Here is a 13,831-nt window from a genome sequence, read left to right on the forward strand (position 1 = left end):
TAAGATAGGTCCTCACTGGTACGAAGGTGTTCCAGACAGCCTTTTGTTTTTGTTATTACCTATGTGAAGGTGTTCCAGACAACCTTTTGTTTTCTGTCAAGATGTTTTATTAAAAACTATTTATAAAATAAGACACATTCAATGGTCCATGTAAAACATTGTGTAGTACCTTTCTCACAACAAACATGAAAAAGATTGCTTTAAAATATTTTGTAAAAATAGACAGAAATACTGGAATGTGTATTTCAATATTCCAAATACACAGATAAGGCGACCTCTTGATGGCATACAGTACTGTATAGAAAATTTTTTTATTTATGATACTCAGGGAATTTGGCAGTGAAGCTTAATTGTGAAGTTTAATGATTTTTAGTGTGGTTTTGAATTTTTTTTTTTTATAGTAGGTTAACTTTAATGGAAATTTAGGCAGTTTTTTGTAGGATTCCTTCTTACATAGCTCAAAATATAGATTATAATTTTAGAGGAGAAATATATCTGTTCTCACACAGTGATATTGATTGTCTAAGTAATGTTAGGTCATTTTCACGAGTATAGATTGAAGACATAGGGAATTTGTAAATTGTAATGGACACAGAATTGTGATCAGTTGCACACTTGTAATTTAAAGGTGAATGTACTGAATGCAAGATTAAAGATAAGCCTGTTTTTATTGCATGTTATGTAGTAATTTGGGGTTGATAAATGGAATCTGTATAGATTTGTCCCATTTTTTATTTTGTTTTAATGAAGGAGCATAAATTCTCTTTGCATTGTCCGAATATTGTTTAATTACTAGGAAACAGGCTTTCAACATAAATTTATTGAAAGTTCTTTTTAAATGTTGCTTGTGCTGGCATTGAACCTTAGCTTACCTCAGCTATGCAGAACGTTTAAAGAAGTTTTTGATGTGATCTGGTTAAATATTTTTTTGCTCTGCTCTTCAAAAGTTCAGTATATGCTTTTGAATGAAATAAAAATTTTCTTTTTCTGTTACTTTTAGGCTAAAGGTTGTTTTCCCTTCGTTACGTGTTGATGTTCTCATGAGTCATGAGAGAATAGCTTTATTCGCCATTATTTTGCTTAGGTTTAATAATTTGGTTCTTTGTTTTTACATAGAGAGTCATTATGCTCATACTTTGTTTTACATAGAGAGTCATTATGCTCATATATGTTGTTTTGACTGATAGATAAAAGTAGACATGGAATCTTAGAGTGTCTGGCGAGAGCTCTTATGCAATGTTTGTTGGAATCGCCAGTGTTTTGAAAATGCCACAAGGCCCATTATTTCATTACTTTGTCAATTCCTTTATCTTGTAGAAAGATATTTTAAAATTATGAATTATTTCCTAAGAATTGATTAGATACTCCACCTTTCAAAGGCACCTTGGGTCTCTGTTGAACTGGATTAATATTAACCTCAGCTTGTAAAGGTGTCTTATTATTTCAAATGTGACAAGAACTGAATAATAGATACTGTAGTTTGGTAAAAGACACCAATGTTGTTTAAGCTACTTGTAGAAGCTAAATTTTGTAGAGGTTCAAGTAGGTGACCTTTAGTCTTGACTGCTTTGTCCCTATAAACGTAGGGGAGTAATGGTGCCAAGCAAGTCAACAAAAATCCAAAGAAAAGTGGCCAAGGAGAGCTTACACAAGAACCGTCAGTTCCACCGAAAGCTGAAAACAAGAATAAGAGGGTGTCCTTCAAGTCCCAGGCGAGTGACATGGAGAAGACCGAGAAAACTACCAAAGACCAGAAGACTGGCTCCATTACTCCGGAAGGCAATCGTAGCACTAATCCTTCTAGATCCTCTGTTAGTATGGCATCCAAAGCTAAGCACCTTGAGCATAAGGGACGCTCGCCTCCCACAGTGCAGGCATTCCCTGGTAGAGTCACCAACATGGAACTGACAATGGCTTCACTGCCTGCTAACCACCCTAATCGTGTGGTTCCCCCTTCACGCATCCCTCGCACTTTCCCTTCAACCATGCTTCCTAATTCTCACAAGTTGAAAATTCCTACAAATCCTCTCGTGTTTGGTGGCTCCTTTCCAATAGATGATCCAATATCTCCTCGACAATTAGGATCAGGGTGTAGCAATACTTCTAGAGTATCTCCTCCTCCTCCACGCACTTATCAAGTAGATACCATTTGCTGTCAAGCCCCTAATCTCTGTGATGAACATGCCAGGTTAGGGCGAGATACAGACATTGCCAGAGCTGAGGCCCGATTGAAAGCTGCTCAAAGTGATGAGAGTGATGACGAAAACTCCAGACCGTCCAGTTGCCCTCTTACGTCTGACAGTCCTCCTCATACCGTAGATTCTTTCATCACAGATGATATACACCAAATAGATTCATTTTCCTGTAGTCCTAGCAGTAATCAGAAGTGTTCTTATAGGTATAACAATACTTCTGTTCCCTGTTACACAGTTTTTACCTACCCTGTTGACCATAGCGTAGAGGATGGTCTTCACCCTGTTTTGACTGAAGATGATGATGATGATGATGATGATTATCGTTATGACTACCAGGATGATGAGTATGATGAGTTTGGTGGTGACCTGTATGAATATGAAGATATTGAGGAGGTAGGGGCACGTGAATCGGACACCGATGTTGATTACCAGTTGCGTCATCGTCACCCCACATCTCTGGTGAGCAATCAGGAGCCCCTGGCTGTTACAAGCACCATACCCACGTCACAGCAGCAGCCACCTTCACATCAGCCCTTTGAGCCGCCAGAATCTGTTCAAGATTCACTGAGCCAAATTCCTGAGTGTCTGGGGTCAACCACGACCACAACAGCAACTCTTTCTCCAAGTGTGGAATCCTCCACTTCATCCATGGCTTTACCCAACTCCCTTCCTATGTTCCAACCACTACCTCAACATTCACCACTTTTGTCAAGTCCACTTCCTCCACCACTGGGCCTTAACAGTCATGTGACGCAGGTATTAATGGGCCCTGTGCACGACCATTTTTGTATTATGGCATTTTTTGTTTTATTTTAGTAGAGTATTTTAGGTTGCCTACTTTTGTAATTGGTTTGTTGTGATTCAGATTGATTTTATTTTTGTTTTATTTTCCTTATTTAAAATGCTCTCAAATCTTGCTGCTGGCTGTTGAATAGTTTAGCATCATAATATATTTTATTTGGCTTTGAATGTGGCATGCTGGATGGATGCTGTAGCACTGTGTACAGTTATTCATGCCTAGGTGTTGTACTTAAGTTTATGCATTAATATTTGAATGTAATACTGTATACTGTAGTACCAGTGTGATAATTTGTTTTATGTTTTTGGAAATACACTACCTTGGTGACATGGTCATACAGAAAAGTGAAAAACCTGGATGAAATTGAAAACTTTAAAGGTTGTTTAGATAAGTAATGAAAAATTTGATATATGTCATTGGTTTTTTGTTCTTTTTTTCATTTCAGACGTCTAAGGATATGGCAGAACCTACCTCTAAGGAAAAAGAAAATTCTGAAGACAGCCAGAAAAACAAAGAGAAAAACTCAGACCCCTCTCAAGAGAAAAGCACTGGATGGTCTATTGGATCCCTATTTAGGTGGAAAACTAATACTAAGCAAGCAGTGCTTCCAGATGATAAAAATCCTTCAGTAAGTGGGAAGACTATTCCGTAGTATTTAATTTTCACTAATGTATAGTGGGTTTATGCAAATGGTCAGAGGTCTTTCAGCATATCTGTCAAGGATGTTCAATCAACCATGATAGAAATATGTGAAACCACAGAGCAGTCCTAAGAGCCATAACTGAAAAACATGCCTCCACAATATATGATTTTTGTATCCAAAAAGAGAAGAAAATAAAGCTTATTCAAGAAACGTAAATGTCCAAAACATGTGGGTGGTTATACAATGCAATCAGCAGTAGTGGTAGCATTTGTCTACTGAAATATATCTTGCAGAAGATGGTTAAGTAGGATATCTTTTAACAAAATCATGAATGATAATTGGAAAAGACAAACACTTATATCATCATCCCTGTAGTTTTTTTTTTAGTTTTGGGAGTGAAAGCTCCAAGTCAAAGGTATCACCAGCTATCATATGGTGTGCTACGTGTGAAAAGATGATAAAGTGAAGAGTAACTGACCAATAATGTCTTGGTTATGTTTTTGCTTGCCAGAGATTTGTTCCAGATCTCTGTTGAGGCCTGGAAAACAATTTCTGACCTAGAGGGAGTCAATAACAGCAGTAATAGTTATTTGCATACTATGTTATAATCTTAATAGGGTATTTAGTTTTGTTTTTGCTATCATAATTTTGAAATGCTTGTGGTTTAGAGAATTGTATCAGTTGATAGTTTTCCTCGTACTATGTACATTCCATGAGTTGGGGGGGTTGTTTAGGTGGGGCCAAGATATTTTTTGGGGGCCAAAGAAAATTGCACAAAACTGATGTACCAATTCTGTAATTAGTAAAATATACTATTCTTGAATGTATATATCCATGTAAATGAAGGATATGTATATCCATGTGAATGAAGGAAAATAATAGTGTTAGTGATTAGTAAACCTGTATGTGAAATTATAGAGCTCAATTTTCAATTAATTTTCAACTAGTACTGTATGCAAATGTATCAAATACTGTAATGTAATTTTCCTCACAACCTTATATTCAACACTAGCCTAATTTCTATTATCAAGTTTTAATTTTCAATTATAGTAAAATATCCTTGTCATGTAAATATATGAGAATAGTGCATATCAGTAACACAAAAGACTTATGACCCATTAGTTCTTCACTGGATGGGTCGAAATATCATACTATAATCTCCTGGGCCCGTTCGATTCAGTCCGGCTGGCCAAAGGATTAGAGAAATTTACTTCTGGTGATAGACCTCGGTCCAAAATCTCTTAGCAAAATATTTTTGAGCCCTAATTAACTCTTAAACTAAGGTATACTTAACTAAATCTCTTCAAAATTCAAATTAACTCTAAGCATTTTCATTCAATTCAAAACTGTAACTATAGTTTCAGCCACTTCATACATAAGTTGGTAACATTAAGTTGGATCAGAATATCATGAACAAACATATTATGTGTGTTAAAAACCTTTATAATTCTGCTTTTGACCACCAAAGGGTTAAAGTTTAGCTACAAAGGGAATTTCAACTAGGTAGGCCAGTGGGGGTCCAAGCCCCCCCCCTGGTCCCCCCCATAGCGATGCTACTGGGACCCAAGTAGCATTTTGTGGATTTCCCATCTAATCAATTATCATCTTTACGTAGCTGTCCCGTCTGACTCAGTTCCAACATTTACTCATTGATGAGGCATTTGTATATCTCTGGAATGAGTAAGGTTTATTGAATTATGAGTACGACTGGAAAGGTTTTCTTTATGATTCCCTTCCTTAGTTAACCTCCTTTTTCACATATTTAGGTGTAAATTTAGTTCAAATGAAGTTTTCATCCAATGGTTGCTGTGTTTGCTACATTACCTTTTGATATTTGCAGATTGTATGGAATGAAGAAAAGAAAAGATGGGAGAAATAAAGATGGAGAGGAAGAATTAAACAACCCCCCTCCACCACCTCCAAAATCTGCTACAGGTGGACCTGGAGCACCTCCTATGTTCCTAGGAAGAGCAGGACCCAGAAGTAAGAAGCCAGATTTTTAACACGTTGAAATGTTAATTTGAATGTTAGTTATTTTGATAAACATTACTTGCTAAACATATGTTTATGCTGTTTCATTTGATATGGTCTTAACATGCATAGGAATTCTTGTTTCCTTGTTCTTTTAGTGAATCCTAGATCAAAGAGCATTTTTTTTTTAGTTGAAGTGGCCTTTCTTTTGTCTCTCTAGAATCAAGATATGTTAATACTGAAAAAGATTCGTCCAAGCAACCTCTCAATGGACCAAATCCAATGTTAAACCCATTGGGTGGAAATCCTCCCATGCCCAGTGGTCCTATGCCAATCCCAAGTGGAGCCCCCACACCCCCATCATTTATGGTCCCTGGTCCTGCATCAGAGGGCAGCAACAGTTCTCAACAGCCCCCAAATATGCAACAGATGGAGCAGCAACAACCACCACAGCAGCCTTTACCTCAAGTCCCACCAACTTCATTACCAGATAGTTCCTTGGTAAGTTGAAAGAAATTGTAGCTCGGTTTTGCCATGCATGTCGTCTTGTCTTCTATAGTACATCTGCATTTTAAGAATATTACATATGAAATGAAATACAGAATCAAAAAGTGATTTCTTGTAGAATTCTGTAAATCTTTTATGTTTTCATTTTTTATTAATTGCAATTTTCCTCTACTGTTACTAACATTGAGTTTCAGTGATTATGTTAAGCATGTCCTTGTTAACTGTATTGATGAGTTTTGCCTGATAGTTTTATAAGTTTATTCTCATTTAAAAGTTTTTGTAAGCACACTTAACATTCCACCATGAAAGTTTCTCATCTTACACAATTTCAAAACCTAGTATTGTAAATATGTTTCCTGTTACATGGAGAGAATCTATACTGTTATTAAGCTACCTTTGAAATCTTGACTGTGGGAGCCAGGAGAGATTTTAAGTTCCCTAAAACCACCACCTAACACATCTGACATCATCTTTGGCCGATTCTCCAGTTGCTATTACAAGTTAACCTGTGAAGTCATGTGATTTTGTTTCTTTCCTCAGTTGGTTGCAAGGAGTGATTAGAAAGAAGTTGCCATTATCTGTTGGTTGTATTTGATGATTGTTAATTATTAGTTTTTTGGCACTTGATTCCCAAGATAGTGCACTTACTAATAAGATTTTTTAGTGTTGTACTTTATATTATCAGTGTGTAATTCTGCACTTGTTAGTGTAGTACATCTGCTCTTGTCAGCTATATGAGAGTTAAGAATTTTGACTCTGGTGGGGTTGATTAAAATATCTAATAATCATGATAATTGTTACCTGTAGTTTATGTGCCTGTATTGTGGTGTACACAAGTACATGTTTAATAGGTTGGCCACCATGTAAGGTAATAATTTGTAAACATTTTTCATGTCTCTCGTTTACATTCTGGTTAGTAACCCATATGTAAAATCACTGCTGGAATGCAGCAAGGAAGATAGTCCAATGGACCCCAGTGCTTCCAGTCAGTTTGGCCTCACTAGAGAATTGGTTCATGTAGCAAGTTTCACGGAATATATTCCATGCAAAACATGCTACATGTCGTTTAGTTATTGATGCTCTGGTTTGCTGTTTTATGGAGTTTGGGAAGCTGGGCATTTCAGTACTGAGCTTTATTCTTTTCAGGAACAGAAAATCTACTTTTACCAAACTCCTTGCCAATATCATCGCAGGATATTGTTGACGAAAAGTGCAGATCTGCTCTTTGCTGTATGTTTGTAATTGTTCAGTCAAGGACAAAGATCTTACTGGTTCAGGGCCAGCTTTTATCCTCTCTACTGTAAATTTTGGAAAGTCTTCATGACAATGTCTTGGAACATGGTCTGAGTTTAAGAAGTTGTAATCTTACTTGGAAAGGTCCACACCCTTTTGATTTAGAAATTCTGACAGTTCTTAATGGTTGTATATGCATGTAGATTTTTGTATTTATTTTTTCGTCTGCATTTTGCAGTTTTCTCTTGCACCATGGTTTTGTCTCTAACATAGGGACATTCTTTTTTGTCAGAGTTCTTTTAGTGAGTTCCTTGTCTCAGTGGTCCGAGCCTCATGTGAGGGTGCATATTGATATATTTTAAGCTCTGAATATTAATGGCTTTCAGGTGGTCTCTTATTTCCCTTTATAGCTTGCAGAAACCACCAATCGTAAGATAGTATACCCAGCTCTGTGAGAAGGACCTTAGGTATGGTTCCCAACTCTGTGCAGGTGGACATCTGAATCTCCTTTCCTTAAGTGCATTACAAGTGCGTGTATTTTGTGTAGGACCAAATTTTAGCTTTCACTTTTTTCTAAAATCCACAAACCTGCAATGTAACATACATGTCCACTCCCTGCAGGGGGATATTGCTTACAGTTTGCCTTGCATGGCTCACTATAGATGGTCTTTACAGAGACCTTTCAGCCCCAGCTGTATTTCTTTTTATCCGTTCCCTTTGGTCACTTCTTACTTAACTGTCCAGCTTCTGTAACTAAACTCAAAATGTTGAAGTCTTTTTGTGTGACATCAAGGAAGAACATCATCAGTCAAGCCCTCCATAATACATTCTGTATTTAAATGACAGTATGAGTATAGAGTGGCTGTTGCTATCCCCATTTTGAGAAGGTTCGTCCTCATTTAGCAGTCACATTAAATAATGGTATTCTACCATATTTATGTGATTTTTCTTTACCCGGTTCACAAGCCATACATAAAAACGAGTATATTTGAAAGGTCAGGATTCTCACTTGGAGCAAAGGTAATTGATACAGTAATTATGTAAGGCTTTTTGTTAGACATTTTCATTTAAAAGGTCAGAATTCACACTTATAAGCAAAAGTATCTGATGTTACACAAGGTTTTAATTGTTTGGCATTTTTTATTTTCCCATTTTCTCTTATCTGAATAGCTGCATGTTGAGGAAGATGAGGAGGATGAGTATGAAGATTGTAGTGAAGCAGAAAGCTTTATTGGTGATCCATTAGTGATTTCTGAGACTTAGTCTTTGAGATTGCTGATTGTAGTCCAGATGAAGTCATAGGGTACGATTACCTTTCAGTTTTGAGTTCTGCTCAGATTGGTTTCCCAAAGTTGCTAGATGTGGAAGTTGATGTAGGCATAGAAGTTGAACAGTTGTAAAATGCCCCAGTTTCCATCATTAGTAGGTACAGTGTTAGGGCTTTGGTATTTTACTTTAACATGCTTTGTCTTGACATTTTATTAAATATGCCCAGTTTGATGGGGATTAGGTATTATTTTAACAGTACAGAGATACATGTTTTAGAATTTATGCCACAGTCCCATTTAATTAAACCATGTTAAGTAGGGAAGGTGCTTGAATAATTAAATTGCTATTTTTAGGAAGCCTTGATAAATAGTAGTAGAATTCCTGTATTAGTGACTGGTAGTAGTTTAGACATTTTTGTTACTGTAGCATGATAAAGTGGATTGCATAGTCACTTGAAATTGATATAAAAATTAATAGCAAAATATGTATTCCATTGGACCCTACAACCTTTTTAAACACTGTGATCTTCAGTATCGTGGATCTTACACTTGAATAGTGATTCAAGCATACTTACAATCATTGAGGTTGTGATGAAACAAAATACAGTGTACTATAAGTTTTTCTTGTAAAACTTGTTAATCTTATGAATGTCCTCCTGCCATCCCCATGAATGTTGATTTCTTGCAATCTCAAAAGGTTAGCCTGTTAGTAAAGACATACCTGAAGGTCTAGGAATTGTTTTGGTGAGACTACCTTCCTGTCTTCTAGGCAGAAGACTGGTAATTCTGGAAAATTAGGCATGTGTAATTAATGGGTTTGTGTTGAAGCCCTTTTGTGTCACAGTGTTGAAGGCAGCAATGATGATGGTGATGCTCTGTTTGTTCCATGTGAACTTCATTTTTATGTTTCCTTACTAGCAACTTAATGATATATTTTTTAAGCTAAAGATTTTCAGTAAGTTGGGAGAAGTGTTGCTTATTTGTATGGAGATAAAGTAATGTAGTTGCAAGGATCTTTGGTTAAGGGAAGAGATTGACTAAGTAAACTTTAGTGCATAAGCAGAAGGATGCCATGTTAGACTGTACCATGCAAACCGTATCACAAGCTTGAGAAATTCCTCCCTGCTTCTCATTGCAAACCTTATAATTTTCTCTTTAGCAGGCAAAATTGTAACATCTTCACAGCCAGACTTCACTTTTTCTTTTATTGGTTTTTTGTTATTCTTGCCTGGGCTTGGTGGTACCTGTTCAGCATTGAAACAGGATTTCATTTTTGTAAATGAACACATTGTACATTAGCGTAAAGTTTGCAAATAGTGTTCTCAAGCATTTTAATTAGGTTACCCTATTACTAGACTCGAGGTAGAACATTGTGCAATCACTCTGCTATTAATACTTCCTTTAAAAGCTTAGTTGTTTTAGCAGTGATATCAGTTGATTTCAGTGCAAGGACTGCTTCATGTACGTAAGATCTCATTGTGCACCCCTCTTCATTATGCATATACTTGAGATTTTGCTAGTGAACATGAAGTTGCATGTCTCTTTAGCACTTTTTTTCCATTAAGTGTTAAACTTGTGACTGCTTTTCCTGTAGTTGTAAGTATTGATGATGTCCTTTTGTAGAAGTCTTAGCTGCAGTTGTATGTAATCTTATTTTAAAACTAGCAATTTTTTAACAATGTATACCAGTAGTTTAATACTGTACTTTTAATTTTATTCAATTTGATGTTTTATTTTATTCCTAATCTTGAAGGAATCATAGCTTTACAAAAGTTGTCAAATTATATAAAAATTACTAGCTGGCCAGCTATGTCAGGTAAGGAATTGTAAGAGTGACCTCTAATATATGTTAGTTATGTTGGTTTACATGCCGTATGGAACTTTTCTTTGCTTTGTCATATTTTTTATATTTTTTCTTAGTTACCATACTTATGGAGTAAGAACATGGGTTTACAGTCAGTGTATAAAGAGTTCCTTGACTGAATTCTTTATTGTGAAGGAGCAGTATTATGACTTTTTCTACTGTATATGTAGTCAACATAAATGTATAAATCATAAGTTCTAGATGTTAGTTAAGCAGAGCGTATTTAATGAATCCTCCAGATTAAAAATAAAAACAACTTGGAGGGATCTGTGTTATTTTTATTCAGACCCATGATCTTGAATCATTTTAGCAAGAGAGTGAATTTTAAGCCTAGATTTAAAAGAGAGGGCATGTCTTTTTTTTTATAACCTTTTTATATCGTTCAACCCTTAGATGAGGAGGTCGCGATATATTTCTGAAAGTTCCATAGAGCTAGAGGAAGACTGGCCCCCTACCAATCCAGAGGTAATAGCAAAGGAAAAACAGAGCATAGCTCGTACCTCTTTGGTGTCTTTAGAGATAAAGGTCATTCAGATCACTGCGGTTGGATTTTGGATTTATTTCCCGTGATTTGCGCACACAATTATGTGATGTTCATTGTCCATATCTCTGTAAAGTATACTGCATTGCTGCACGGTGTTTTCCTAATGAAAATTTTCCTGCAACTCCAGTTGAGCATTCTGTATTTTGTACAGGTACTTTTGCAATATTATTGGAAATTTTTTATTTTTTTACCCTTCGTTGTTGATTGGAGATTATCTAGCTAGATTGCTTTGTATTTGAATGCTGTTATTATCTGTTGGAAGTGTGTTTGAGCACAGTGTGACACACATGCTTGAGTGTTTTAATTGCAACTTTTGTTAAACCGTTGAAGTTATTTTTGCAAAATCATGCGTCTCAAGTTTGTAGTGAATGATTGTGAAACATGAAATTACCAGGTGACAGAGCAGCGATTGCCTCTACCATTCAGCTTGAGTGGTGAAAATCAGAGATGATTTCAAGATTTTTGTGATACAATGTGGTATACTAGTGCTGACTGAAAAATGGCAAAATGGCAATGCTATTCAAGAGGAGTTGTTTCCAAGCAAGGCTTATATGTTGTTGTTGAAGTTGGTTGACCAATGTGCTTATGTTTAATGTATGTGTGAGAGTGTAGTTTATTGGAATCCCACTATGTAAATACAATATTTTTGCCAGAGAATTTTAGAGTAAAGAGTATAACTTGAGGCTATTTAAATAATTTTGTAAAAGTTTACATTTTAAATTCCATTTCTAGTGAGCATCACATACTTGATGTGAAACCTTAAAAAAAAATCCATGCCCTTTTTCAGTTTCTTGTTTTGTGGAGGTACCACTGAAATAGTAACATATTTGCTAAACCTCATCCTTTTTTGGTCACTGATATATTTCCTGAATTGTAATCCATTAGCTGAGAAGGACCTTTACCTTTGCACCATCCTTTATTTACAAAAGCTTTTAAGTCCAATGTCTCACAATATGGTTTGGGCCTTTTGTCCAATTTCGCTTGGTTTTGGGGTTATTTTATGCAGTGTTTTTTGGCTTGTGTTTGGGTTTCTTTTAATATTAGATGTTAAAGTACAGGCCAACAGCTTACTGACATATTTTGTAATGCTTGTGTGCTCATTTCTTTGTAGATGACACTCATTTCTGCACACTGCTTGAAGAGCATATCAAGAAAATACAGCAGTATGCCTGGTTTATATTACCTGTAGTTAAGGTGATGGTTTGTATGTCTTGCTATGAGTCATTTTATTTAAAGTCTAATTTTAAGGTGTTGAATGTCTACGGCCCGTTTTAGTCTTATGCTGTCCAGCATTTGGGTACTGTTGGCATTGTTACAGTAACAGACAGTAGCTCCTAAGTTATGTGGGTGTCACTCATGTCTTTCATTAGCAATATGTAATGCTGATTACATGTTAAGCTTCTAGTTTCAGTGTTTATTAGGCTTTCATGGACATGCTTTTGGTTTTCAAATAATTTTACATGTTGAGCCTTTCACCTTGCAATTTCATTAGTACAGAAAATGGTATGAATAAATGCACTGAACCATTTATATTTTGCAATTCAGGTAGACCTCTGAAAGTTTTGTTTGTTATTTAGTGGTTGAATGCCAGTGAATGATGAAAATAAATTAGTTATTTGTGGGAAGACAAAAACTGAATTAACGTTAGGGTAGTCAATCAATAAAGTAGTTTTGTAATTGTAATTGTTACTCAAATGGGGTCAAAATGACCAAAGGAATACAGTATATGTTAGGGAAAGCTGTCTTTGTTATTGTTTCATTAGCATTATTAGATCTATTTGTTTCACCACAAACCACTGCCTGGATCTCCAGGCACCCTACAATCACGTACTGTACTTCACTTTTCATGCTTTTGCAGCAGTGCTAACAATTGAGCTTTATTTCTCAGACAATTTTCTCAATTGCAGGATTACCAGAATCTCTCATTATCCCGAAGATAGTCATCCAACTTAATGGGAAAAATCTTTGAGATATGTGTATAATATTTATATAGGACATAATATGCATCAGTATCAGCCATACAAATATATAATTAAAAATTTTATTTTAGCATTTTTATTTGAAAATAGTAAAAATTTCAAATGGCAATTCTTTGTGTACTAATGGCTCTAGCAGAATAAGATTGATATTGTAGTATCCACAGATTTGGGAACAAGTCACGTTAAGGCCTTATACTTCCACAATTTTTGTGTTTTAGTTTTTCTTCCAATATGAATTATTTTTTCTTTGCTGTATCCTCTTGACATAACTAACTTACCTCTTGAGATGTGCTTGCCTACTTTAGGAGGGTGTGGCATGGTGAAAAATAATCCTCAGAAATGCTATCTTGTAAACTCTTACATTGTGTTTGCAGTAACCTGCTAGCTTTGGGTAAGCTGGGTCTAAGTCTTTACAATAACCTGCTAACTTTGGGTCCAGACAGACTGTGGTGAACAGGTACCTAAAGAGAGGTGTCTTTAGATCTTTTACTCTTTTTCCAATAAATATTGTTTTGTAACAAAAATGTCCAGACCCATTTGCATCATGGGTGAGACTCTGAGTGAGGATAGGAGTAGGAAATCCCCAAGAACTACAGAATGACAACAAATTTGATATCACTATACTTATATGATTAAATTAATTGTAAACAGCAAAGGCTGTTGACCAGAAATAGAATGTTATGTGAAAAGAATACTGCATAGAGAAGAAAATTAATGTACTGTACATTGAAATGCTGGCAGAATCTGGGATATATAGTACATTATACAGCATAAATAAATGGAAGACAGAAACTAGAGACTGTTTATGTATTGGGAGCATTACATAAG

At 35.7% G+C, this 13,831-nt stretch overlaps 1 protein-coding gene across 1 annotated transcript in view; it reads left to right on the forward strand.

Annotated features, from left to right (window-relative positions):
* Positions 1–13,831, forward strand: part of Sec16 (Secretory 16) — a 103,179-nt gene that overhangs the window by 85,260 nt on the left and 4,088 nt on the right. Inside the window, 6 exon segments of the mRNA XM_067104937.1 lie at positions 1,587–2,951; positions 3,440–3,622; positions 5,478–5,510; positions 5,512–5,620; positions 5,829–6,109; positions 10,874–10,945. Coding sequence (XP_066961038.1) covers positions 1,587–2,951; positions 3,440–3,622; positions 5,478–5,510; positions 5,512–5,620; positions 5,829–6,109; positions 10,874–10,945 — 2,043 coding nt within the window.

The sequence above is a fragment of the Macrobrachium rosenbergii genome, chromosome 6 (genome assembly GCF_040412425.1).
Source record: "Macrobrachium rosenbergii isolate ZJJX-2024 chromosome 6, ASM4041242v1, whole genome shotgun sequence".
NCBI lineage: Eukaryota > Metazoa > Arthropoda > Malacostraca > Decapoda > Palaemonidae > Macrobrachium > Macrobrachium rosenbergii.